A 24,911-nucleotide genomic window follows, 5' to 3' on the forward strand; every position below is an offset into this window, starting at 1 on the left:
TATTCTCTTATCACAGACATGTCCCAACTACTCAGTTTTCGTCTTTTGATAGTTAATATTATTTCCATTTCATTTTTACAGAACAAAAATTTAGCATTTTTATAGAACAGCATTTTAATCATGGAGTCATCATTTCAAAATGAATTAAACAACACAAAAAACTAATATTCTGTAATTGAAATAAATGCATTAATATAAATAATTTAAATAAAAATAGTTAATAATAACGTACTGGGTATTTTAAAGTGCTGCTACTTTATAAAATTGATATTAATTAGGTAATTATTGGTTTTTTATATGTAATTTTAAATACAAAAAATTCAAAATGATATAACATTTGTTTTTTTTTATAATATACAGGTTGTGCAGATACTCTCATGACAAACGAAGACCGGAGATTCCTCAGATAATTTTAAGACAGTTTAACACAATTCACTTTATCCGCTTCCTAAGGGAGGTCTAATAAAATTACAATAAAGATGCACTAGAAATAAAAAAAAACAAGATACTTGAATGTTACGAGGAGCACTCCCAAACAGGGTGTTTGGTAAAGAATGGGCCATAGCTTAACCTTAGATTCCTGAGGTTAAAATAGGTCGATTTAAGCTTCATACCTTACATACCTTACATACCTTAGTACAAAAGTTGATAATAACCTAAATACAGGGTGTCAAAGTTAAACTTTTATTTTATTTATTTTTGAATATTTCCTGACAGGCATGAGTCAACAACACGAAATTTGGTAAGTGGTGCTGGTATTGTACAATCTACTAAATTATATTAAACAAACGTTTCTGGCTACTACCAGAGGCGTAAGACGGGGGAACGTGAATGGTTGACCCTTCCCAAATTCTACGATACTGGCGGAATTGCTATTTTAATACAATTTTTTGATTCTCCAATATTTTCTATGTAAAAAACATTCTCTTTATTCGTAACGATAAAGCCATTAGTTTTCGAGATATTTGAAGCTAAAAACAAAGGAGCATAATACATTAATCAAAGTAAGTGTGCCTTTTCATTTTTAACTTCAATTATCTCGAAAAATAATGACTTTATCGTTACGAATGAGGAGTATATTATTTGCATAGACAGTATTGGAGAATCTAAAAATTATGCTAAAATAGCAGTTTCATCAGTGGCGTAGAATTTTGGAAGGGCCAACCATTCACTTTCCCCTGTCGTACGCCTCTGGTATTAACCACAAACGATTATTTAACATAATTTAGTAGGGTGTACGGTACCAACACTTTCTGCCAAGTATCATAAGGATAGGTAAAATAGATTTATAGTACCGGGCACACATAATTCTTAAAATAAAAATGTATCCATTTTTTTTATACAGTTGTAATGCGAAGGTAAAACAATCTTATTTTTCACTTAGAATAGGGAGCCCAGTCCAGCACTCTAAATCAACGATTTTCGACTCTTATTGGAGTCATCATCGGAGAGGCCAGGGCCATCACCAGGAAAATGGACCAATGAGTTTTCAATTTAAAAATATTTTAGTAATGTTTCAATATTATTAATGTTGCTATTAGGATTGAAAACTTTACCTTACCTTTTATAGTTCTTAAAGTTTTAAATAAAGAATAAATTATTTAAAGAAAAAGGATACTTTAAAATATTTTGACATATTTGTATGATAATTGGCAGAAAGTGTAGGCAATGTTCACGCTACTAAATTATGTTAAATAATCGTTTCTGGCAACTACCAGAGGCGTACGACAGGGGAAAGTGGATGGTTGACTCTTCCCAAATTCTACGCCACTGACGAAACTGCTATTTTAGCATAATTTTTAGATTCTCCAATACTTTCAATGCAAATAATATACTCTTTATTCGTAACGATAAAGTCATCAGTTTTCGTGATATTTTAAGTTAGAAATGAAAAGGCACATTTATTTTGATTAATGTATTATGCTCCTTCGTTTTTAGCTTCAAATATCTCGAAAACTAATGGTTTTATCGTTACGAATGAAGAGTATGTTTTTTATATAGAAAGTATTGGAAAATCAAAAAATTTCACTTGCATTGTGATTTTAGTATAGAGCTCTTTGAAGATGGCGTCTTGTAATTAGTGTTGTTTAAATACCTCCGGAATTTTTCTATTTAGAAAAACAGAAACGGGTACGCCTATTTATCTTCCAGAGATAAATCGGTTTCATTAATTGCGAATTTCTAGTACCGGTCATAGGCGTTCGTTTTGGGTGGGCCAACGGTTATTTTACCGCATAACTTTTTTGTCTTTAACTTTTAAGCATTTTGACACTGGATTATTAAATTGTAGGATACTCTAGTACTAAAAGGTACTCTTATTTTATGTCGGTAGGATGTACCGTTTTCTAGAAAAATCGGTTGGAAAATTTTTCGTTTTTTAACATTGAAAACATTTTTCAAAAAAATACAGTGTATATTACCGAATTAAAGCAAGAGTAACTTTAAGTACCACCAGAATACCTCATAATTTAATAATCTGGGGTCAAAAATATTTAAAAAATAAAGACAAAAAAGTTGGAAAGAAATCCTTTGTAAAAGGTATAAAATTTTTTTATTAAAAATCCCTTAAAAGGGCTACTGGGCTACTGGGCGCCACCTTCAAAGGACTTAGCTATAGCTCCCTTATTAAGAATTTTCGGACTGGGTGATTTTGGTTAAATTGTCCTAAAACTACCTGAGGAATCTCCTGTCTTCGTTTGTCAGGAGTGTTTCTGGACACCCTGTATAACAGGTTTGTTAAAATAACCAAAGATTCACCGAGGATCATCAACAACTCTTTTACACGTATTTAACCGTTTGCTTAAAAACTGCCTGACTTTAAAGAATATGCGATTCATCATCGTTATCTTGGCCTTTATGCCTACGTAACGTGGGCTTTCCTAATTAAATTTTTTCACAAGTTTCTAGTATCTTGGGTCATACCAATATTAGTCCCCTTTACATACATCTCCTAACTAAGCATTTCCCCAGGTGTTCTTTGATCCTATTCTGCTCTTATGTTGTTTCATTATGGCATGAATGTATCCATTTCATTTATCCTTTTTTTGTCACTTCATTTATCTATTTAAGCATTCTGATTTCCACCCTATATATTTGCCGTTTTTTGTTCTTTTGAACCTTCCTTTTGAACAATATAAGTACTTACTTAAGCAGAAAAAACAGAAGTGGAAGCAAAATTTCAACTTTATAGGAATTAAAAAGGCTTGAGATTGGGCAAATCCTGACTTTTCAACTTTTGTTTTCAACGTGATGTCACACTTTGGCTGTCAGTCTTAAAATCTCTTCATATTTTTCTATATTTAAACTATATTTATGTATTATATTAGACATTTTCTACAATATAGAGTATTTATAGCAAATTTCTATTAATGTATTGACACATTAACATAAAATTAATAGTAAAATTTGAAATAATCTCTTGTTTTTGTAAATCACACATAAAGCTTTAATCAAGTAATTATTGTATGTATGTATATTCAATGCCATATAGACGGAGAGCTAGAGCCGAAAAATCATCGTCATAAGTAATATGGAGTTTTTCCTGTGAAATGTGTCCATTGTATATTGAAAATTAATACCCCTTTCAGGCTGACACCTCAGTGGATACAGGAAGTAGCAATAAGGGATGAAAGGGGAAAGTTAGTGCAGTCATTAAAGGTTTTCACCTCCTATTTTGTTAAACCTCCATCGATTTGCATGAAAATTGGTGACTAGTTAGAGCATACCTCAACAAACAAAACTGATTTGGTGCCAACTTGCACTTTTACCCTGGTGGTGAATACCACCCATTGCCGCGGGCGAAAACTATTTTATTAAAAATAACCCTACAAATCGATAGAGGGACACATTTTAAGTAAAATTTGTTATATGCTTTTTCTCATGAGGATCTTTCAGTGCGTCACAGTTTTTCGATTTCTTTCTAATGCATTAAATTGTATGTGACAGAAAAAACGCACATCGGTGATTACATTTCGTCGGTGACATTTATAACATTTATTCTATTTGTCAATAGATGGAGCCATATAATCGAAATAAAATATTTACGAATTATATAATATATCTACGAATATAATCTGTACAATTTATAATACCATACAAATCAAAGAAAATACAATTTTAAAACTGAAATAAAAACAATTGATTTGTTTTTATGCCAAATTGCAAATAAAATGTGACAACTGTCAGATTTAACTAAAATGTCTTGTCACTAAAATGTATATTATCACGGACTTACCTTTTTTTCTATCATTTGTGACGCACTGAAAAATGCTCATGAAAAGAAGATTATCATGTTATTAAAATAAATCAATACATTTGAGTTATTAAAGATCAAAGATTTGTATATTTAAGAGCATATGCGTGAAGTTACGGATGATAAAAAAAACATATTAATTAATTATTGTATGTTAGTAAAATATTATGTTTGTATTATTTCGATATTTAATTGAATTTTTTTTATCAATATAAACTGAATTTGTCCAGAAACTAGGGGTGTCCAATAATGGGTACATTTGACATATTCGAATATACTTTTGCTAAATTTATAATATCGAAATAATATAAAAATAATATTTTAGTAACAGCCAATTAATTAATATGTTATTTTTATCAGTCGTAACTTCAGGCATGTGCTCTTAAACAGACAAATCTTTGATCTTTAATAACTCAAAAAGTATTGATTTATTTTAATAACATGATATAACAAATTTTACTTATAATTTGTCCCTCTATCGATTTGTGGGGTTATTTGTAATAAAATAGTTTGCACCCCACGAGAAGGGGTGATATCCACCCAGAGTAAAAATGCAAGTTGGCTCCAAATCATTTTTATTTCTTGAGGTATGCTCTAACTAGTCACCAATTTTCATGCAAATCGATAGAGGTTTAACAAAATAGGAGGCGAAAACCTTTAAAGACTACACTAACTTTCCCATTTCATCGCATATTGCAACTTCTTGTATCCACTGAGGTGTCAACCTGAAAGGGGTCATATTTATCAATATACATACAAGGGGTCATTCATCACCTCATACAAGGGATCATCACCTCAGAAGACATTCTGACCAAAGAACATTAATACTGGTGTGGGAGGAAGTCCCAACTGGAAGGAGACCACGCGGACGCCCTCGACTCCGGTGGCGAGATAATATTGCAGGAGACCTAAGCGCAATGGGCGTGGAAAATTGGATGGGGGTTGCTCAAGACAGAAAACAGTGGAGGCATGCTGTCGAGTCGGCTAAAACCCACGAAGGGTTGTAACGCCACGGAGTAAGTAAGTAAGTAAGTATACAAGGGGTCATAATATATACATATGTGTATATATATGTCATAATATATACATAATCCACAGAGAACGACAGTTCTCACCAGTGGCGCACAACACCCCTACAAGCGACACTATATATACACGAAATTTTCGATTTTCTAAACCTGACTGAATTGAAAATTGGGCCAAATCCTATCTTAAAGTTTAGGAGAAGACTCGTCCATCCATATGTTACCTCTCCATTTTGGTCCAAGGGTGTGGATTTTACGGCCCTTCCCATTTAAAGCATGTATTTCGTTCTCGTCCCCAAAACTCCCAAAAATTTCAAAAATTTAAGCCCAACCTTTGCGGCTTTTGATAGCACAGATCATTACCTTTCCAACGCATGTTTAATTTTGAAAATCGGTTATACCATTCAAAAGTTATCGAGCTCAGAAATATGACTCAATTTTTATTTAAAAAATGGAAAATGTTTGTGGATATGTATGTATGTATGTATGTATGTATGTATGTATGTATGTATGTATGTATGTGTGTGGAAAAGTTACACCGATCTGAATTTTTTTTTTCTGTGTTTCAAGAAGGTGTGAGGGCCGATTCAGAACCGGTCTAATTTTTGACTTCTGACTACCCGTAAGCCAGCTAGAGGACTAGGTAGATACAAAATAGCATATTTTTTGGACGTATATATCTTAGGTTCAAGGAAAGACAGGAAAACCGAAAATATACCAAATCAATAGGGTTGAGTTAGGCTTTCAAATGGCGTGTAAGCGATCAAGCTGAGACATACACACTGCTCACCATAGCCAAAAAACTGAAAAATTAAACTTTGAAAATTTTGGTTTTTCGACAATTACTAAAAATTTCAACCTACGAATTGCGCCAATAACTGAGCGTTTGTAGAAGGACTCAGGACGCGTCTAACGGTGTATACCTCATATCTGGGAAAATTCGAATTTTTAAGTTATAGGCTTCATAAGTATAATCAAATCTATTTCTTATGGGAAAAACGGTTTTTCAAGCTCAATAATTCCTGTAATACGTTCAGTTATCATACTCGATCTTGGATGCGTCAGATACTACTTATCAATACGTTTCAAATTCATGTTTAGTGATCAACATCAGGTAAACCGTTCAGAAGTTATAGAGCTCCAAAAGTATAATCAGTCCAGGAACTGAAATTTTTCACTTCGCAATTTTTACAGAATGGATAGATTTGCTTGAAAATTTGACAATAAGTAGTGGATAGTCCAAGGATCCAAATCTATATGATGCCGAAAGACGCTTTTACCATGGGGTGGTTGCCACCTCATCTCGAGGGTGGAAATTTTTTATTATATTTTGACCGCAAATGCTGGTAAAAATATTAATTATAAGCAAAAAATGTTCATTATACATTTTTTTGATAAAATTAGTAGTTTTCGATTTATTGGTTATCGAAGCTGTTAGTTTTATATCGAGAAAATTACCAGAGAACGGTAGTTCTCGCCAGTGGCGCAGAAATACACCTCCCTACACGCGACATTATTATATACACGAAATTTTCAATTTTCTAAATCTGACTGAATTGAAAATTGTGCCAAATCCCATCTTCAAGTTCAGAAAAAGACTCACCCATTTATATGTCAACCATCCATTTTGGCCCAAGGGTGTCGATTTTACGGCCCTTCCTATTTAGGGTCTGTTTTTCGTTCTGGTCCCCAAAACTCCAAAAAAATTCGAAAATTAAGTCCGACCTTTGCGGCTTCTAACAGTACTGATCATTACCTTTCCAACGCATGTCTAATTTTGAACATTACCAGAGAACGGCAGTTCTCGCCAGTAGCGCACACCCACACCCCCCTACACGCGACACTATATATACACGAAATTGTCGATTTTCTAAATCTGACTGAATTGAAAATTGGGCCAACTCCCATCTTAAAGTTCAGAAAAAGAGTCACCAATTTATATGTCAACCATCGATTTTGGTTTAAGAGTGTAGATTTTACGGCCCTTCCTATTTAGGGTCTGTTTTTCGTTCTCGTCCCCACAACTCCCAAAAACTTTAAAAATTTAAGTCCAACCTTTGCGGCTTCTAATAAAACTGATCATTACCTTTCCAACGCATGTCTAATTTTGAAAATCGGTTATACCATTCAAAAGTTATAGAGCTTAGAAATGTGACTTAATTTTTATTTAAAAAAGGGAAAATGTTTGTGGATATATATGTATGTATGTTTGAAAGTTAAACCGATTTGATATTTTTCCTCTGTGTTTGAAGAGGGGGTCAGGGCCGATTTAGAACCGGTGTAGTTTGTGACTTTTGACCACCCATAAGCCAGCTATAGGACTTGGTAGGTACAAAACGGCATATGTTTTGGGGGTATATATATTCGGATCAAGAAGAGCCAGGAGAACCGCAAATACATCAAATTAATAGTGTTGACTTAAGCTTTCAAATGGTGTTTAAGCCGTCAGGATCAGACATACACACGGCTCAGTATAGCCGAAAAACTGAAAAACTAAACTTTGAAAATTTTGGTTTTTCGACAATTACTCAACATTTCAACCTACAAATTGCGCCAATAACTTAGCGTTTGTAGAAGGACTCAAGACGAATTTAACGGTGTATACTTCATATCCCGGAAAATGTGAATTTTTTAGGTTATAGGCTTCATAAGTATGATAAAATCTATTTCCTGTGGGAAAAACGGTTTCTCAAGCTCAATAATTCCTGTAATAGCTTCAGTTATCATACTTGGCCTTAGATCCATCAGATACTACTGGTCAATACGTTTCAAACTCGGTTACTGATCTACTACTCGGTTTCAAACTGATCAAAATCGGTTAAGCCGTTTAGAAGTTATTAAGCTACAAAAGTATAATCCAATTAACGCGAAATGGTTTATGTAGTTGTAGTGGTTACGACGCTAAATTTGATCTGGCAACGGGCAATCCGACTTCATTTATCGGCCATCTTAATATTTTTTTTTCAATCTATTTCGAATAAAAAAAATCTAGTGTACATTCGATGGACACTAGATCATTTGGGAGATAATGCAACAAAGGTGACCATTTATAAAGCTTGACGTGTAATAGAGGAACATTGTATTCAACTTCATACATTTAATTTATAAATAACTTTGAAAAACTCCTGATACAAGAATAAAAAACCGCTAAACGCCGTAAAAATGAGTGGCGCATAAAATATTCCAGCTACAAAAGATCTGATATGAATATTACGTGGCGCGAAAATGGATTTTCATTTGATGCAAAACAAAATTCTAGTTTTATTTTAAAAGATTTTTCCATAATATTTGCTAACTTTGAAGTAAACGCGCCACAAAAGAGTTTCAAAATTCAAACTGTATCAAAGTTACTCTTTTGTGGCGCGTTTACTTCAAATTTAGCAAATATTATTGAAAAATCTTTTAAAATAAAACTAGAATTTTGTTTTGCATCAAATGAAAATCCATTTTCGCGCCACGTAATATTCATATCAGATCTTTTGTAGCTGGAATATTTTATGCGCCATTCATTTTTACGGCGTTTAGCGGTTTTTTATTCTTGTATGTATATACAGTGATGAGCAAGCTAATAACCGGCAAAATAGCTCAAAAGATGGAAAACATAATACATTGCGAAACAGAAAGAGATGAAACTAGTGGAGATGGAAATTATCGTTATAAACGTATTAATTAACATTACATTACATAGTTTCCCACCTTTAGACGTCTGTGACAGGAGTATTTTATAAATTTCTACTGTCACAGTGACAGTTGTCATACTCCTCTGATACGTTTCAAGGTGGGAAGCTATGTAATGTAATGTTGTTTTAGACGTTTATAAGGATAATTTCCACCTCCACTAGTTTCATCTCTTTTTGTTTCGCAATGTATTATGTTTTCCATCTGTTGAGCTATTTTGCCGGTTATAAGCGCGCTTATCACTGTATACATACAGGGGGTCATAATTATGAATATCACATTTCACATGCCAAAGTCCATATTACTTATGACGATGATTTTTCGGCTCTAGCTTTTAGACTAGAATTTTTATCTATAGTATTTAAAATTTAGAAATTAACTGTAAGAATAATTAGTTACAAGAATAAAAAACCGCTAAACGCCGTAAAAATGAGTGGCGCATAAAATATTCCAGCTACAAAAGATCTGATATGAATATTACGTGGCGCGAAAATGGATTTTCATTTGATGCAAAACAAAATTCTAGTTTTATTTTAAAAGATTTTTCCATAATATTTGCTAAATTTGAAGTAAACGCGCCACAAAAGAGTAACTTTGATACAGTTTGAATTTTGAAACTCTTTTGTGGCGCGTTTACTTCAAAGTTAGCAAATATTATGGAAAAATCTTTTAAAATAAAACTAGAATTTTGTTTTGCATCAAATGAAAATCCATTTTCGCGCCACGTAATATTCATATCAGATCTTTTGTAGCTGGAATATTTTATGCGCCACTCATTTTTACGGCGTTTAGCGGTTTTTTATTCTTGTATCAGGAGTTTTTCAAAGTTATTTATAAATTAAATGTATGAAGTTGAATACAATGTTCCTCTATTACACGTCAAGCTTTATAAATGGTCACCTTTGTTGCATTATCTCCCAAATGATCTAGTGTCCATCGAATGTACACTAGATTTTTTTTTATTCGAAATAGATTGAAAAAAAAAATATTAAGATGGCCGATAAATGAAGTCGGATTGCCCGTTGCCAGATCAAATTTAGCGTCGTAACCACTACAACTACATAAACCATTTCGCGTTAATTGGATTATACTTTTGTAGCTTAATAACTTCTAAACGGCTTAACCGATTTTGATCAGTTTGAAACCGAGTAGTAGATCAGTAACCGAGTTTGAAACGTATTGACCAGTAGTATCTGATGGATCTAAGGCCAAGTATGATAACTGAAGCTATTACAGGAATTATTGAGCTTGAGAAACCGTTTTTCCCACAGGAAATAGATTTTATCATACTTATGAAGCCTATAACCTAAAAAATTCACATTTTCCGGGATATGAAGTATACACCGTTAAATTCGTCTTGAGTCCTTCTACAAACGCTAAGTTATTGGCGCAATTTGTAGGTTGAAATGTTGAGTAATTGTCGAAAAACCAAAATTTTCAAAGTTTAGTTTTTCAGTTTTTCGGCTATACTGAGCCGTGTGTATGTCTGATCCTGACGGCTTAGACACCATTTGAAAGCTTAAGTCAACACTATTAATTTGATGTATTTGCGGTTCTCCTGGCTCTTCTTGATCCGAATATATATACCCCCAAAACATATGCCGTTTTGTACCTACCAAGTCCTATAGCTGGCTTATGGGTGGTCAAAAGTCACAAACTACACCGGTTCTAAATCGGCCCTGACCCCCTCTTCAAACACAGAGGAAAAATATCAAATCGGTTTAACTTTCAAACATACATACATATATATCCACGAACATTTTCCCTTTTTTAAATAAAAATTAAGTCACATTTCTAAGCTCTATAACTTTTGAATGGTATAACCGATTTTCAAAATTAGACATGCGTTGGAAAGGTAATGATCAGTTTTATTAGAAGCCGCAAAGGTTGGACTTAAATTTTTAAAGTTTTTGGGAGTTGTGGGGACGAGAACGAAAAACAGACCCTAAATAGGAAGGGCCGTAAAATCTACACTCTTAAACCAAAATCGATGGTTGACATATAAATTGGTGACTCTTTTTCTGAACTTTAAGATGGGAGTTGGCCCAATTTTCAATTCAGTCAGATTTAGAAAATCGACAATTTCGTGTATATATAGTGTCGCGTGTAGGGGGGTGTGGGTGTGCGCTACTGGCGAGAACTGCCGTTCTCTGGTAATGTTCAAAATTAGACATGCGTTGGAAAGGTAATGATCAGTACTGTTAGAAGCCGCAAAGGTCGGACTTAATTTTCGAATTTTTTTGGAGTTTTGGGGACCAGAACGAAAAACAGACCCTAAATAGGAAGGGCCGTAAAATCGACACCCTTGGACCAAAATGGATGGTTGACATATGAATGGGTGAGTCTTTTTCTGAACTTGAAGATGGGATTTGGCACAATTTTCAATTCAGTCAGATTTAGAAAATTGAAAATTTCGTGTATATAATAATGTCGCGTGTAGGGAGGTGTATTTCTGCGCCACTGGCGAGAACTACCGTTCTCTGGTAATTTTCTCGATATAAAACTAACAGCTTCGATAACCAATAAATCGAAAACTATTAATTTTATCAAAAAAATGTATAATGAACATTTTTTGCTTATAATTAATATTTTTACCAGCATTTGCGGTCAAAATATAATAAAAAATTTCCACCCTTGAGATGAGGTGGCAACCACCCCATGGTAAAAGCGTCTTTCGGCATCATATAGATTTGGATCCTTGGACTATCCACTACTTATTGTCAAATTTTCAAGCAAATCTATCCATTCTGTTAAAATTGCGAAGTGAAAAATTTCAGTTCCTGGACTGATTATACTTTTGGAGCTCTATAACTTCTGAACGGTTTACCTGATGTTGATCACTAAACATGAATTTGAAACGTATTGATAAGTAGTATCTGACGCATCCAAGATCGAGTATGATAACTGAACGTATTACAGGAATTATTGAGCTTGAAAAACCGTTTTTCCCATAAGAAATAGATTTGATTATACTTATGAAGCCTATAACTTAAAAATTCGAATTTTCCCAGATATGAGGTATACACCGTTAGACGCGTCCTGAGTCCTTCTACAAACGCTCAGTTATTGGCGCAATTCGTAGGTTGAAATTTTTAGTAATTGTCGAAAAACCAAAATTTTCAAAGTTTCATTTTTCAGTTTTTTGGCTATGGTGAGCAGTGTGTATGACGCCATTTGAAAGCCTAACTCAACCCTATTGATTTGGTATATTTTCGGTTTTCCTGTCTTTCCTTGAACCTAAGATATATACGTCCAAAAAATATGCTATTTTGTATCTACCTAGTCCTCTAGCTGGCTTACGGGTAGTCAGAAGTCAAAAATTAGACCGGTTCTGAATCGGCCCTCACACCTTCTTGAAACACAGAAAAAAAATTCAGATCGGTGTAACTTTTCCACACACATACATACATACATACATACATACATACATACATACATACATATCCACAAACATTTTCCATTTTTTAAATAAAAATTGAGTCATATTTCTGAGCTCGATAACTTTTGAATGGTATAACCGATTTTCAAAATTAAACATGCGTTGGAAAGGTAATGATCTGTGCTATCAAAAGCCGCAAAGGTTGGGCTTAAATTTTTGAAATTTTTGGGAGTTTTGGGGACGAGAACGAAATACATGCTTTAAATGGGAAGGGCCGTAAAATCCACACCCTTGGACCAAAATGGAGAGGTAACATATGGATGGACGAGTCTTCTCCTAAACTTTAAGATAGGATTTGGCCCAATTTTCAATTCAGTCAGGTTTAGAAAATCGAAAATTTCGTGTATATATAGTGTCGCTTGTAGGGGTGTTGTGCGCCACTGGTGAGAACTGTCGTTCTCTGTGGATAAGTCCTCATTGTAATTAATTATTTTATATCCAATATTGTTTGCGTAAATGGCCATTGCAACCGAGACACAGAAATTAAAAAAAATCTATTATAAAACGAATTTGTAGACGAGCAATATTTTCAAATATTGGATTTTTAGTGGTACCGTATTTTTGGTAGTATTTCAGTATTTTTTTACTAAAATATAAAAGTAATTTTTTTTTAATATAGGTGTGGTTAAAATAGCAGATTCAGTAATACCTGGAGCCAACGAATGTTTGGATAAATTTAAACGACTTGGAAAATCTGTAAGCTTTGTATCCAACAATGCACTAAACACTCCTGACGAAATTCTGCAAAAATTACTTCATATGAATTTAACTGTCGATATCAATGATATTTTCAATCCCCAGATGGCAGTATTAGATTACCTACAACGAATTAACTACCAGAAAAAAATATATATGATAAGTACAGACAGCTACAAGGAATATTTAAGAAAGGAGGGTTTTAAAATCGTCGATAGTCCGGTAAGAATTTGTACAATCAAGTAGAGACAGATTTAATTAGATAATATAATAATTAATATTACAATTAAACTCACCAGGCTTCCGGGTTGAACCGCGTCGATATTAACTGGGCCGAGTTTTCGACGTCCTTTTTGGATCCGGAACCTCAGTCTCCTGAGCCCCCTGACACTACAACCTTCACTGGTACTGCAATACACCAGTATTCTATATTTGCCTTGTTTTTCCGTAATATATCATTTTGTTGTTTTTTGTGTACTTACACATAATGTTCTTTTATTGTGTTATTTCTAATTTTCTCCAATCTTGAGCTTTGAGCCGTTTGCCTTATGGCATCCATTTCAATTTCTGAAATTTCTCAAAACAATTTCATTGTCTAAGTCCAAGACTAAATACGTTGCCTTTTTATCTACACATACAGTCGGAAAAATGAAAGAATACCCATGAACGAACATATAAAACACGCTGTATTTTCCTATCACCGTGTCACAAAGAAAATTGCCCAGCGCAAGTACATGTACCTAATAATAATTATTACATGTACTTGCGCTGGCCAATTTTTTGTGTGACACGGTGACAGGAAAATACAGCTTGTTTTATATTATGTTCGTTTATGGGTATTCTTTCATTTTTCCTACTGTAAGTGTTGTATTTTGACAACGAAACCCGATTTGGGCTTCGAAACGTTAATAAATTCATTTTTTAGTAAAATTGTGGCTTATTTCCAATAAAAAATACGTAATTATAAAAATGCCACAAGGAAATAGCTTCAGAACAACAGTAAGTGTTGTGTTTTCTATAAATTTATTTTTAAATGTATTTTTTATTTCTTTTATGAGTCATGTATTATAAGTCTTCTTACATACCATCTAATATTTAAATAACATTTTTTTACCTTTTGTTTTGTAAATAAAAATTAAATAACTATAAATAATAGTTATTTAAAATTAACTATTACTAAGTAAAATAATAAATGGCACAGAGGTGTGGACGCTAACAAAAGCTACTGAGGACGCCTGAAATGGTAGAAACAGCCTGTCTAGCGGGTGTTCAACCCTCTGAATCGAAAACAAGCAAAACCATCATTTATTATTTTATTTCCATTACTCGGTTTGAGTACTGAAAGTTATGAAGGCGGAATGTGATCGTTTCCCTTTCGTTTTCTATATTCGTCGTCTGCTGTCTTATTAAATGAAAAAGTCGCAGATTAAGGATGTACCAGTAAGAACTTTCAACGCGAAATGTCTCAGGTTTAAATCACTATTTACCATTTTAATTTTTATTAAATTGGTGGATTCTGCATCTGAGACTCTTCAATTTGTTATTTTATTATATATCCAGATTTTTTAGTTAATGTGGTATTATTCGATTATAAAATTAAAAAAATAAAATCCTTAAATAGTTTTTGCAGAGCAGATTATAGTAGAGGATCCGATATAAGGTCGATCGGGACCGAGCTGTTTATTGGATAAACATTATTGGATATACAGGGTGTCCCGAAAAAATTGGTCATACTTTTGTTAAGTTGGCAGATTGCCATGATACGTTGCAGGGTTGGTATGTCGAGTTGAAACACTGACTCTAACTTATAACTTTATTTATGATTTACAACATCCATCAACATAAGGTTACTAACATGTTGTTTCGCGGGGTAGTCCTTCAGGACACCCTTCTCGCATGACTGCTAACTAGCATACCACAGATTCTGGGATCAAAAATAGGTTGATTAAACTTGCACACAAAAAAGTTACAGCCCTTTGAACTTACAAAATGAAAATTGATTTTTTTTCATATATCGAAAACTCTTACTTAGAGATTTTTTATTGAAAATGGACACGTGGCATTCTTGTGGCAGCAACATCTTAAAAAAATTAAAGTGAAATTTGTGCACTCCATAAAAATTTTATTAGGGTTTTGTTCCTTTAACCCCCCCCCCCAACTTTTGTGTACGCTCCAATTAAGTTATTATTGTGGCGCCATCACCAGTTAAACACAATTTTTTTAAAACTTTTTGCCTCTTAGTACTTTTTCGATAAGCCAGTGTTTATCTGTTTATCGACATATTTTGAATATTTGTCGAATCCACCACATATCTGTATATGGTTAAGTACGATTATAGAGACCTGTTAATAATCTGGAAATTTATTTAGAATTTACATTCTTAGGTATATTTTGAAAAAGAAGCCACACCTCGATAGAAGGTGACTTATCAAAAAAATAATAAGAGGCAAAAAAGTTTTAAAAACGTTGTGTCTAACTATTGCTACTACAATAATGAATTAATTGGAACGTACACAAAAGTTTAAGGGGTTTAAGGGAACAAAACCCCCATCAAATTTTTATGGGGTGGACAAACTTCACTATAATTTTGTTTTAAGATGATTCTACCATAAGAATGATACATGTCTATTTTCAATAAAAAATCTCTAATAGTTTTCGATATATTGAAAAAAATCGATTTTCATTTTGTAACTTCAAAGGGCTGTAACTTTTTTTATGAGCATATTTGTACTAAGGTAAGTTAGATTTAATCGAACTATTTTTGACCCCAGAATGCGTGGTATAATTTATGACCAATCTTTTCGGGACACCCTGTATAATTTAGTATGTTAACAATTACAAAAAACAAGGGGTGCTCTATCTAATTTGGTTCTGACTATAATAATTAATTAATAATTAAAAAATGACTTTTTTTTAAATATGTATAAAAAAAATTTCGACCCGGGCAGATATTATTTCAGATTTTGGATTTTTGGATCACTCTAAACAAAAAATGTCTTTTGTAATTTTTCTATTAAGTAGCAGATGGCGATTTTCAAGGCTTAAAAACACAAGTAAAAATATTATTTTTGTAATAATCAAGTACCTAAATTCAAGTTCAAACATTCTTCTATCAGGTCCCGATAAGAATTTTTGCCATGTTCTATTGTAAAATATATCTTTTTAATTGTTAATGAGGAAGGTTTCTTATGAGAAGACGGGCATTAACAACTAAAAAACAATGTTTCAAAATAAAATAAGTCCAAAATCAAGAACTGATAGAATAAGTGTTTAGGCAATACGTAAAGTATCCTTAACAATAGTAACCTATACTTATTGTACGGTTATAGAGTATATTCCCATAGGTAAGCTGGTTAAGAGTAGATAACGATTTTTCATATGTAATTTAAAGTATTATCTGCATAAATGGCACAAAGAATATTTGCTACGAGAGGTATATGGTTCAAAATGCATACAGTATCACGACTAATAAGTTATGTTCACATACATGTAGAGTACTTACAGTTTTATTCCTTGATGACGTGTCACATCAGAGCTCTGATTGAATTCCATAATCCATTTGGTTCATTTGTAAGGCACTCACTAATACGCTAAATAAATCATCGTCGATAATACTGAGCAGATTGAATTATCTGAGCGGTATAAAACGATAGCAAAAAAAACCGGTAAAATGCGGCCTTTTTACGAATAGCGGGAGCGTCGATAGATTAGAGATGATTCTCGTTAGGAAGCTTTTGACGATCTGCCCCGGCGAGGGGTTCAAATGCGAGTCTCAACAATAACCTGGAGTTTCCAGAAAGGTTACAAAAATACTACTTGAATTTTAAGTAATCAGTAGTACAGGGGCGTAACTAATTATTTTAGTGAGCCGTGTATAATATATTTATTGTACATATTGCCGGGGGCGACAGGCGAGAGAGATGGCCTATATCACCTCGAAGAGAGGGGATTGGCAAAGATGTGCACAACGATAAGAAATGTTTGAAGAAATTAGAGTTTATATACACAAGGGGTAACAACGATAAAATGGAGGAAAACGATAAGTTTTCCCCCTAGGGATAGATTTTAATCTTCCAGGGGAATCACAGCGATTTTCGTAATACCACGAAGAAAATCACCGTGAGTAGTGTGAATCTTGACAGTACGAACTAGACCATCCTTACCAGGCAATACATCTATTACCCTGGCAGTTGGCCATAAGAGTGGAGGAGTACCATCCTCCTTCAACAGAACCAAATCCCCGATCTTGACAGGGTCAGTAGGGTCGGTCCATTTATTTCTTTGCTGCAGGAGGCAAAGATAGTCTTTTTTCCACAATTTCCAAAATTGCTGTTGAATTTTACTAATACGCTGAAAAAGATTCAACCTATTTTCAGGTATCTCTGAAACACTTGGTTCAGGGGGCGCGGTTAAACTTCTTTGAACTAAGAAGTGAGCTGGAGATAGGAAAGCGAAGTCATTGGCGTCAGACGACATCCTAGTGATGGGTCTCGAATTTAGAATAGCCTCGATTTGGCATAATACTGTGTTAAACACTTCAAAGGTGAAGTGGGAATTTCCTATAATTCGATAGAGGTGATACTTCACACTCTTTATTCCTACCTCATGGAGGCCGAATTGATGGGGGTTGCGGGGAACACCCATCTTGAAAGTTATGGAGTTTTGAGTACAGAATTCCTTAATCTGTTCCGAATTATTTTGATTTAAGAAAAAATCATAGAATTCGCGCATTTCATTTTTTGCCCCATGGAAATTTGTGGCATTGTCGCTCCAAATAATACTGGGCGTGGATCTTCTGGCAATAAACCTTTTCAGAGTAAGAATATAGGCTTCTGCGCTTAATCCTGTGACGAGTTCGATATGAACACATTTAGTGCTCATGCAAATGAAATAGGCTACGTATGCTTTGTAAAGCGGTGCCTTCCTCAAATGTGAGGACTTAATTAAGAAGAACCCCCCATAGTCCACTGAGACGACTTGGAAGGGTCTAGTGGGGAGTACACGATCGGGATGCATATCTGCCATCTGTTGAACAGAATTGGGTGTCATGAATCGGAAACAGTTTACACACTTACGAATTAAGCGTTTAATCTGTCTTAATCCGTCAATTGGCCAGTACTTCATTTTGACATACGAAAGTACTGTTTGCGCGCCTGAATGTAATAACTTATGATGAGCTTGAGTCAAGATTAGTTCTACAACTCGACATTTAGAAGGAAGTAGAATGGGGTGTTTTTGATTATACGATATGGGGGCGTGTCGGAGACGTCCTCCCACACGAATCAGCCCATCATTATGTTGTAGGAAGGGGTTGAGTTTACGAATGGCTTTATTGGTCACGAGTTTAGCATTTTTCAATTCAAGAATCTCTTTTTTAAAGTAGATACTTTGGATATACCTGATGATCGCGTGATCAGCGATCTCCATTTCGGGTGGCGTCAATATATCCGTATCTCGTGGAGAGTTATTTATTTTCTTTTTAATATTACTGATGAATCTAAAAAGATAAGCGACAATTCTTTGAATTTTACGAAAAGAAGAAGATTTAGCGAATAGATTTTCAAAGGTGTCGTTGAGTTCGTGATTTGTTGCTATGTTTGAGACAACTAACTTCCTTAATTCAGGAAGATCATCCTGAAAATGAGGAATTTGATGAAGAGAAAAATCGATGGGATTGTCTCTAATAAAGCTAGGTCCGCATAACCAGTCTTCGGTGGTCTGGGGATTATCAAAGACATTTATCCCTCTGGAAGCGGGGTCAGCGATGTTTTCGTGACTTCTGACGAAATGGAAATCACAAGGAAAAGTTTCCAACAAGGAATTGACCTTTTGAATTCTGTTTTGTACAAAAATGTTCCAAATGTGTTTTTTAGAAAGTATCCAAGACAAGGCAATTGTAGAGTCAGCAAAGAGATGAGACGAAGATATACTCAAATTTTTCTTGAAGATGTGAAAAAGTCTATGAGCCAGAGTGACTCCCAACACTATTCCACAAAGTTCCAATTTGGGGATGGTGAGTTTATTTTTTAGCGGAGAAATTTTGTTTTTAGAAGCGATAAGCCGCGACGATACAGAAAAGTCTGAGTATGTCGCTTTGAGATACACACAAGTGCTGTATATTTTTTCCGATGCGTCGGTGAAAATAATTAATTGAACATCAACAACTTTCTTTTGTAAAAGTAAGCATCGAGGTACCTTGACCTCTTCTATAGTTTTGAATGTCGATAAGAGGTTTTGCCAATTTTTCATAATGATGGGTGAGTCAATGGGTTGATCCCAGTCCAGTTTCTGGGACCATATTTCCTGTATCAAGAGCTTAGCGTTCACAAGGACAGGGGATAACCATCCTAGCGGGTCATACAAAGTAGCAATGTAGGAGAGAATAGTACGTTTAGTAACAACATTAGCCAATTTGAAGATAGGAGTTTTAAACGAAAAGTGGTCGCGTTCTGAATCCCAGAATATGCCTAAGACTTTATCAGATCCCGTGAAGTTAAGACTGACTTCAGAGACGGGATTTAAATTGTGTTGAGACAGAAATTCTGAAGAACTGCAGTTCCACTTGTGGAGGAGGAAACCATGGGTTTCTAGCAAAGAAGTTAATTGTTCGAAAAGACAACTTAATTCATGAAGACTGTCAGCACCGCTGATCAGGTCATCCATATAGATAGATTCTTGCAGAACACTAGTAGCAAGTTCGTGGGTATGTTTGTTGTTGTCAGCGATGTGCTTGATAACTCTTTGAGCGATAAATGGGCTACTTGGGAGCCCGAAGGGTAATCTTTGAAATTGATAGCACCGTAAAGGCTGCTGAATATTGTCCCTAAAGAGAAAATTTAACAGAAATGTTTCAGTGGGACAAATGGCGATTTGTAGGAACATAGCCTTGATGTCGCCTACTAGTGCGAATTTAAACTGACGAAACTTAGCGAGAATGTCAAAAAGTTCATGTTGGACGACATAACCTTTGTCTATGACGTCACTGAGGGAGATTCCCGTAGACGATTTATTGTTTGGATCGAAAACTATACGAGTGGAAGTAGTAGAGTTGGATTTGAAAACGGGAAAGTGAGGGAGAAAGTAATTAGGTTTACCTGAGTCATTTAGCATTTTTAACGGCACTTGAATTATTTGTCCGTTATTGAGATATTCCGATATAATGTCCTGATATTTTTCCAATAAATCAGGGTTGAGTTGAAAACGTTTCTCGAGACTGAGAAAACGTCTTTTTGCCGAGAGAAACGAATTTCCCATGTCTATATCTTCGATAGGGAGTTTGAGATTGAGTGTGGACTCATATCGTCCATTGGGGAGAACATTAACATGTTTTACAAAATTAATTTCAGCGGGGTGATCATTAATGAGATCGGTGTTCTGAGGAGCGGCTTCTTCCAGCTCCCAGAATTTTTGTAAATGATCGGATAGTTCCTCGTTGGACACTACCGGCTCATTTACGGCGGAAGGAGTGTTATGAGAACAACAAGTAACGAGAGAGTTTGAATAAAATTCCAAAGCCTTTTTAGTATTTTTCGACTTAAGAGCAAAGTCTGGAACTGACCCTGATATCGTGTACCCGAGTAGAGTGCGTTGGAGAACGGGAAGACCTTTTCCCAAACGAATTATTTCAGGTTGAATGATATCGTTATACAGGTCTGCACCGAGCAGGATACCAATTGGGGATGTTACATGGAACATCGGATCACCTAATGGTATCTCTGAGGGTATGTTTAGTTTGCTCGCCGAAATAGAAATTTGAGGAAGCGGATTTGTTATCTTTGGGAGTACAGAGCACGAGATGTCAAAAGGAACGTCGTTAGCGACAGCGAAAATTGTTGTATCTACAATAGATTGAGACGAGGATGAGGTGGAGTTAATTCCATTGATCCGTAATTTTCCATCTCTAGTGGTGAGTGACAGTTCCTTTACGAGGTCAGCACTAATAAATGAAACCTGTGAGGCCGAGTCTAAAAGTGCCTTTGCGAAGACCCTCTTGCCGCTAGGAGCGACAAGATAGACCTGGAGTGTGCTTAATAACACCAAATGATTATCAAGCGAGGCTGCAGATAGAGCCATTGAATGTGGAGTCGAATTTTGAAGATTAACTTCCGTTTCAGGAGCTCTAACATGTGAGGGCCCCTGTTGTGAATTACCCTGTGTATGGGAGTTATTTGAGATAGCGGTTTTATTATGATTATTTGAGTTGTGTTGGCCAACAGCCGCGGAAGGGTTACTATGACCCGTTTTGTCGAAATGGAGCAACGTGTGATGACGAGATTTACAAACTATGCAAGAGAATTTGGATTTACACTGATCGAGCATGTGAGACCCAAGACAATTAATACAAAATTTATTTTGTTTGACAAAACTAAAACGTTCTTTAGAATTCAACTGCTTGAACTGAGGACAAGAGTAGATCGAGTGAGAGTCGTTGCAATAGGAACATTTCTTAGGACCTAAGCGAGGCGAAAGGTTACTGGTAGAAGTGTCTGAGGCTAGGTGTAAAGAGTGTCTGGAAGTAGTAGTCGATTTTGGTTTTGATTGAGATTGAATATTCTCAAGATGAACAACGCGTGTCTCGATTTCCCCTAGAAAATGGACAAAATCAGGGGTAGCTTGGCTACCACCGGATTGGAACTCAAGAGCCCTAATGGTAGGTGCGTCGAGTTTCTGAGTAGCGATATGTATGAGAAGTAAATGCAAGAGATCTGAAGGGGGCCTATTCAAGTTCAATAGGGCCTTGAAATTATTTGACATGACCGTATGAAAATTTCTTAATTGTGAGTGATTTGCGTTTCCAGAAATAGGAGGCGCATCAAGAATTTGAGAGATGAGAGTTTTGATAAGCGATTTAGAGTTGGCGTACCTTTGTGTCAGGTTATCCCGGGCTATTTTGTAATTGTCACCTGTGAGTGGGATATGCTCGAGAAGCGTCAAAGGCTCGGAAGTTAGAAAACTTTTGAGGTAAATGAGTTTTTCCAGATCACTTAATGTAGTATCAGATCCTATTATTGTATCAAAGGTCTCAATGAATGAATTGTATTCAGTAACTAAGCCACTAAATGGTTTTAACTGAATACGAGGGAGGTTTACTGTTCGTTGCCTAGCCATAGACTGTGAGGTTAGAGAAGAATTAGGGTCAAATTGGAGGGAGGGGGTAGCAGTCACATTAGAACTTTCAATGACCTCTAACCTTTCTTCCAATAGAGAAATTGTATCCAAATATTTATCAAAAACCACAGAGGAATCAGTAGAGGGGGTAGGTTCCTCGGGGATCGTCTCCAGCACATTTTGAGCATCGCGGAAAAGTCCGTAAGAATGTTTGAGTTGTGAAATTATTTCACGAATTTTATATTTGTTTAGAGAATTAAGAGTTGTGGGAACCGAATCAGCCAACTTGGTTATATCAAGTTTTGCGGTGAGCCTCTGTCGGTTATATTTTGATCGGTCAGCCATGTTGCGAGAATGTGAGATTAGATAGATTATTTGCAAATGTCTAAACCTATAAATCGATGCGAAAATGAGAGAATATGTACAATATATTATATATTACACGTTTAATAGTGTGAGATTGGCTTAATAGTATCACCCTGTATGAGCGCAGATTAGTATATGAAATGCAAAACTATAAAATTTCAAAATATATGCAATTTTCCAAAATGGGTATTTTTCAGCAAGTGTGAGACACCCTTAACAAGTATTTAAATTAATTAAATTGAAGGAAAAAACAATTATTTATTTTCTATAGTTTTCTAGAAGTGTAAAATGAGCTTAAGCGAAGCTAAATGTAGCAAAAACTTACAATTTATGCAAGAAAACAAAATTATTTTTAATAATTTTTGTAACCTGTGAACCAGGCTTAATCGGATTCAAAATTATAAATTTAATTTAAATCAAAAGGTTGAACAAACAATGTTAAAATTATAACACCCGTACTATCAGCCAAGAAATGAGTACACTTTTTGTATACTATAAACAGAAAAATATATTTACGAAAATAAAATAATTTGCCCTGCAAATATTTTTTCATACAAACAAAACGACTCCTTTATTTGAACAAAGCAAGTAGTTTCTGAAATTGCACGTGTAGACCGGGCTTAACAACCTACCAGCTATTGTAGAGACGTGCTGGGTTAAATACTGAGAATTTGAGTGCAGAAAGAGAGGAATATTTTATTTTTGTGCCGGGGCGGCGTGGCTTGGAAATTTCCAAATGCAACAGAAAGACACTATAAATGAAAAACCGTTATTCTCAGAATAGAGATTATCAAAATATGCAAATACGAAGGACCTTGAGGATTTAATTAATAAATAATTAATATGATACGGCTCGATGGAACAGAAATGTTTAGGCAATACGTAAAGTATCCTTAACAATAGTAACCTATACTTATTGTACGGTTATAGAGTATATTCCCATAGGTAAGCTGGTTAAGAGTAGATAACGATTTTTCATATGTAATTTAAAGTATTATCTGCATAAATGGCACAAAGAATATTTGCTACGAGAGGTATATGGTTCAAAATGCATACAGTATCACGACTAATAAGTTATGTTCACATACATGTAGAGTACTTACAGTTTTATTCCTTGATGACGTGTCACATCAGAGCTCTGATTGAATTCCATAATCCATTTGGTTCATTTGTAAGGCACTCACTAATACGCTAAATAAATCATCGTCGATAATACTGAGCAGATTGAATTATCTGAGCGGTATAAAACGATAGCAAAAAAAACCGGTAAAATGCGGCCTTTTTACGAATAGCGGGAGCGTCGATAGATTAGAGATGATTCTCGTTAGGAAGCTTTTGACGATCTGCCCCGGCGAGGGGTTCAAATGCGAGTCTCAACAATAACCTGGAGTTTCCAGAAAGGTTACAAAAATACTACTTGAATTTTAAGTAATCAGTAGTACAGGGGCGTAACTAATTATTTTAGTGAGCCGTGTATAATATATTTATTGTACAATAAGGTTTAAACTTCAATTAATGTACTTCATAATTTCAAAAATAATTTTTTTTTATGCTCTTGAGCCGTGAAAATCATCATCTTTCGTTCTTTTTTCAATTTTAAATTGTTTATAACTCGAAAACGATATACTTAATAGAAAAATTACAAAAAACCTTTTTTGTTTAGAATGATCCAAAATATCTAAAATAATATCTGCGCGGGTAGGAAATTTTTTTAATGCATAAAAAAGTCATTTTTTAATTATTAATTAATAGGGAATTTGCACTAAAAAATGTTTTTGCATAAAATTGTTAATTTATGTTTTAAAATGTTATATTGAAAATATTACGTCTTAACAATGAATAGTGTACGTACAACATCTGATCAAAGTTCCGCTCCTAAAATTTCCGTTTCAAACAACTTCTAAAGCGCGAGCTTGGGTCTGATGTCACAGGCCACTCTTATTGTTTTCGCCCGTTCGGTGAGCTATTGCATTTAATGCAGTTTGCCCATAGATAAATAATATAGTTGAAATATCTTGTTTTACTCTGTGGCAAAAATGATTTTTTCTGTGACAGGCAAAATATTAACATTTTATCTCTGTTGACATGTATCAAAAAGTTCTTTTTTATGAAATTACTTTTGTCGTTTCTTGTGTTGAAGAACAAAGAAGAAACAAGTAACTTAAAAATAATAAACAAAACTTTTAGTAATAAAAGTAAGAGTAATTAAAAATTATTGATGCTACTATAGTATGCGGTCTACAGTCGGGTTTCTACTATAGCTTGCGGTCTACTGAGGAATGCGGTGTAAGTATAAGCTGAGATGATAAAGATATTAACTTGTAAAATTACAATAATGATTCTTCTT

General features: G+C 34.6%; 1 protein-coding gene across 3 annotated transcripts in view; it reads left to right on the forward strand.

Moving 5' to 3' along the window:
• LOC114325151 (uncharacterized) overlaps positions 1–24,911 on the forward strand; it is a 77,217-nt gene that overhangs the window by 15,067 nt on the left and 37,239 nt on the right. For all 3 annotated transcript variants that reach the window (XM_050650051.1, XM_028273106.2, XM_050650050.1), the window contains exon 2: positions 13,014–13,312. In XM_050650051.1, the coding sequence (XP_050506008.1) occupies positions 13,014–13,312 (299 nt within the window). The remainder of the gene's footprint in view (positions 1–13,013; positions 13,313–24,911) is intronic.

The sequence above is a fragment of the Diabrotica virgifera genome, chromosome 5, assembly GCF_917563875.1.
Source record: "Diabrotica virgifera virgifera chromosome 5, PGI_DIABVI_V3a".
Lineage (NCBI taxonomy): Eukaryota > Metazoa > Arthropoda > Insecta > Coleoptera > Chrysomelidae > Diabrotica > Diabrotica virgifera.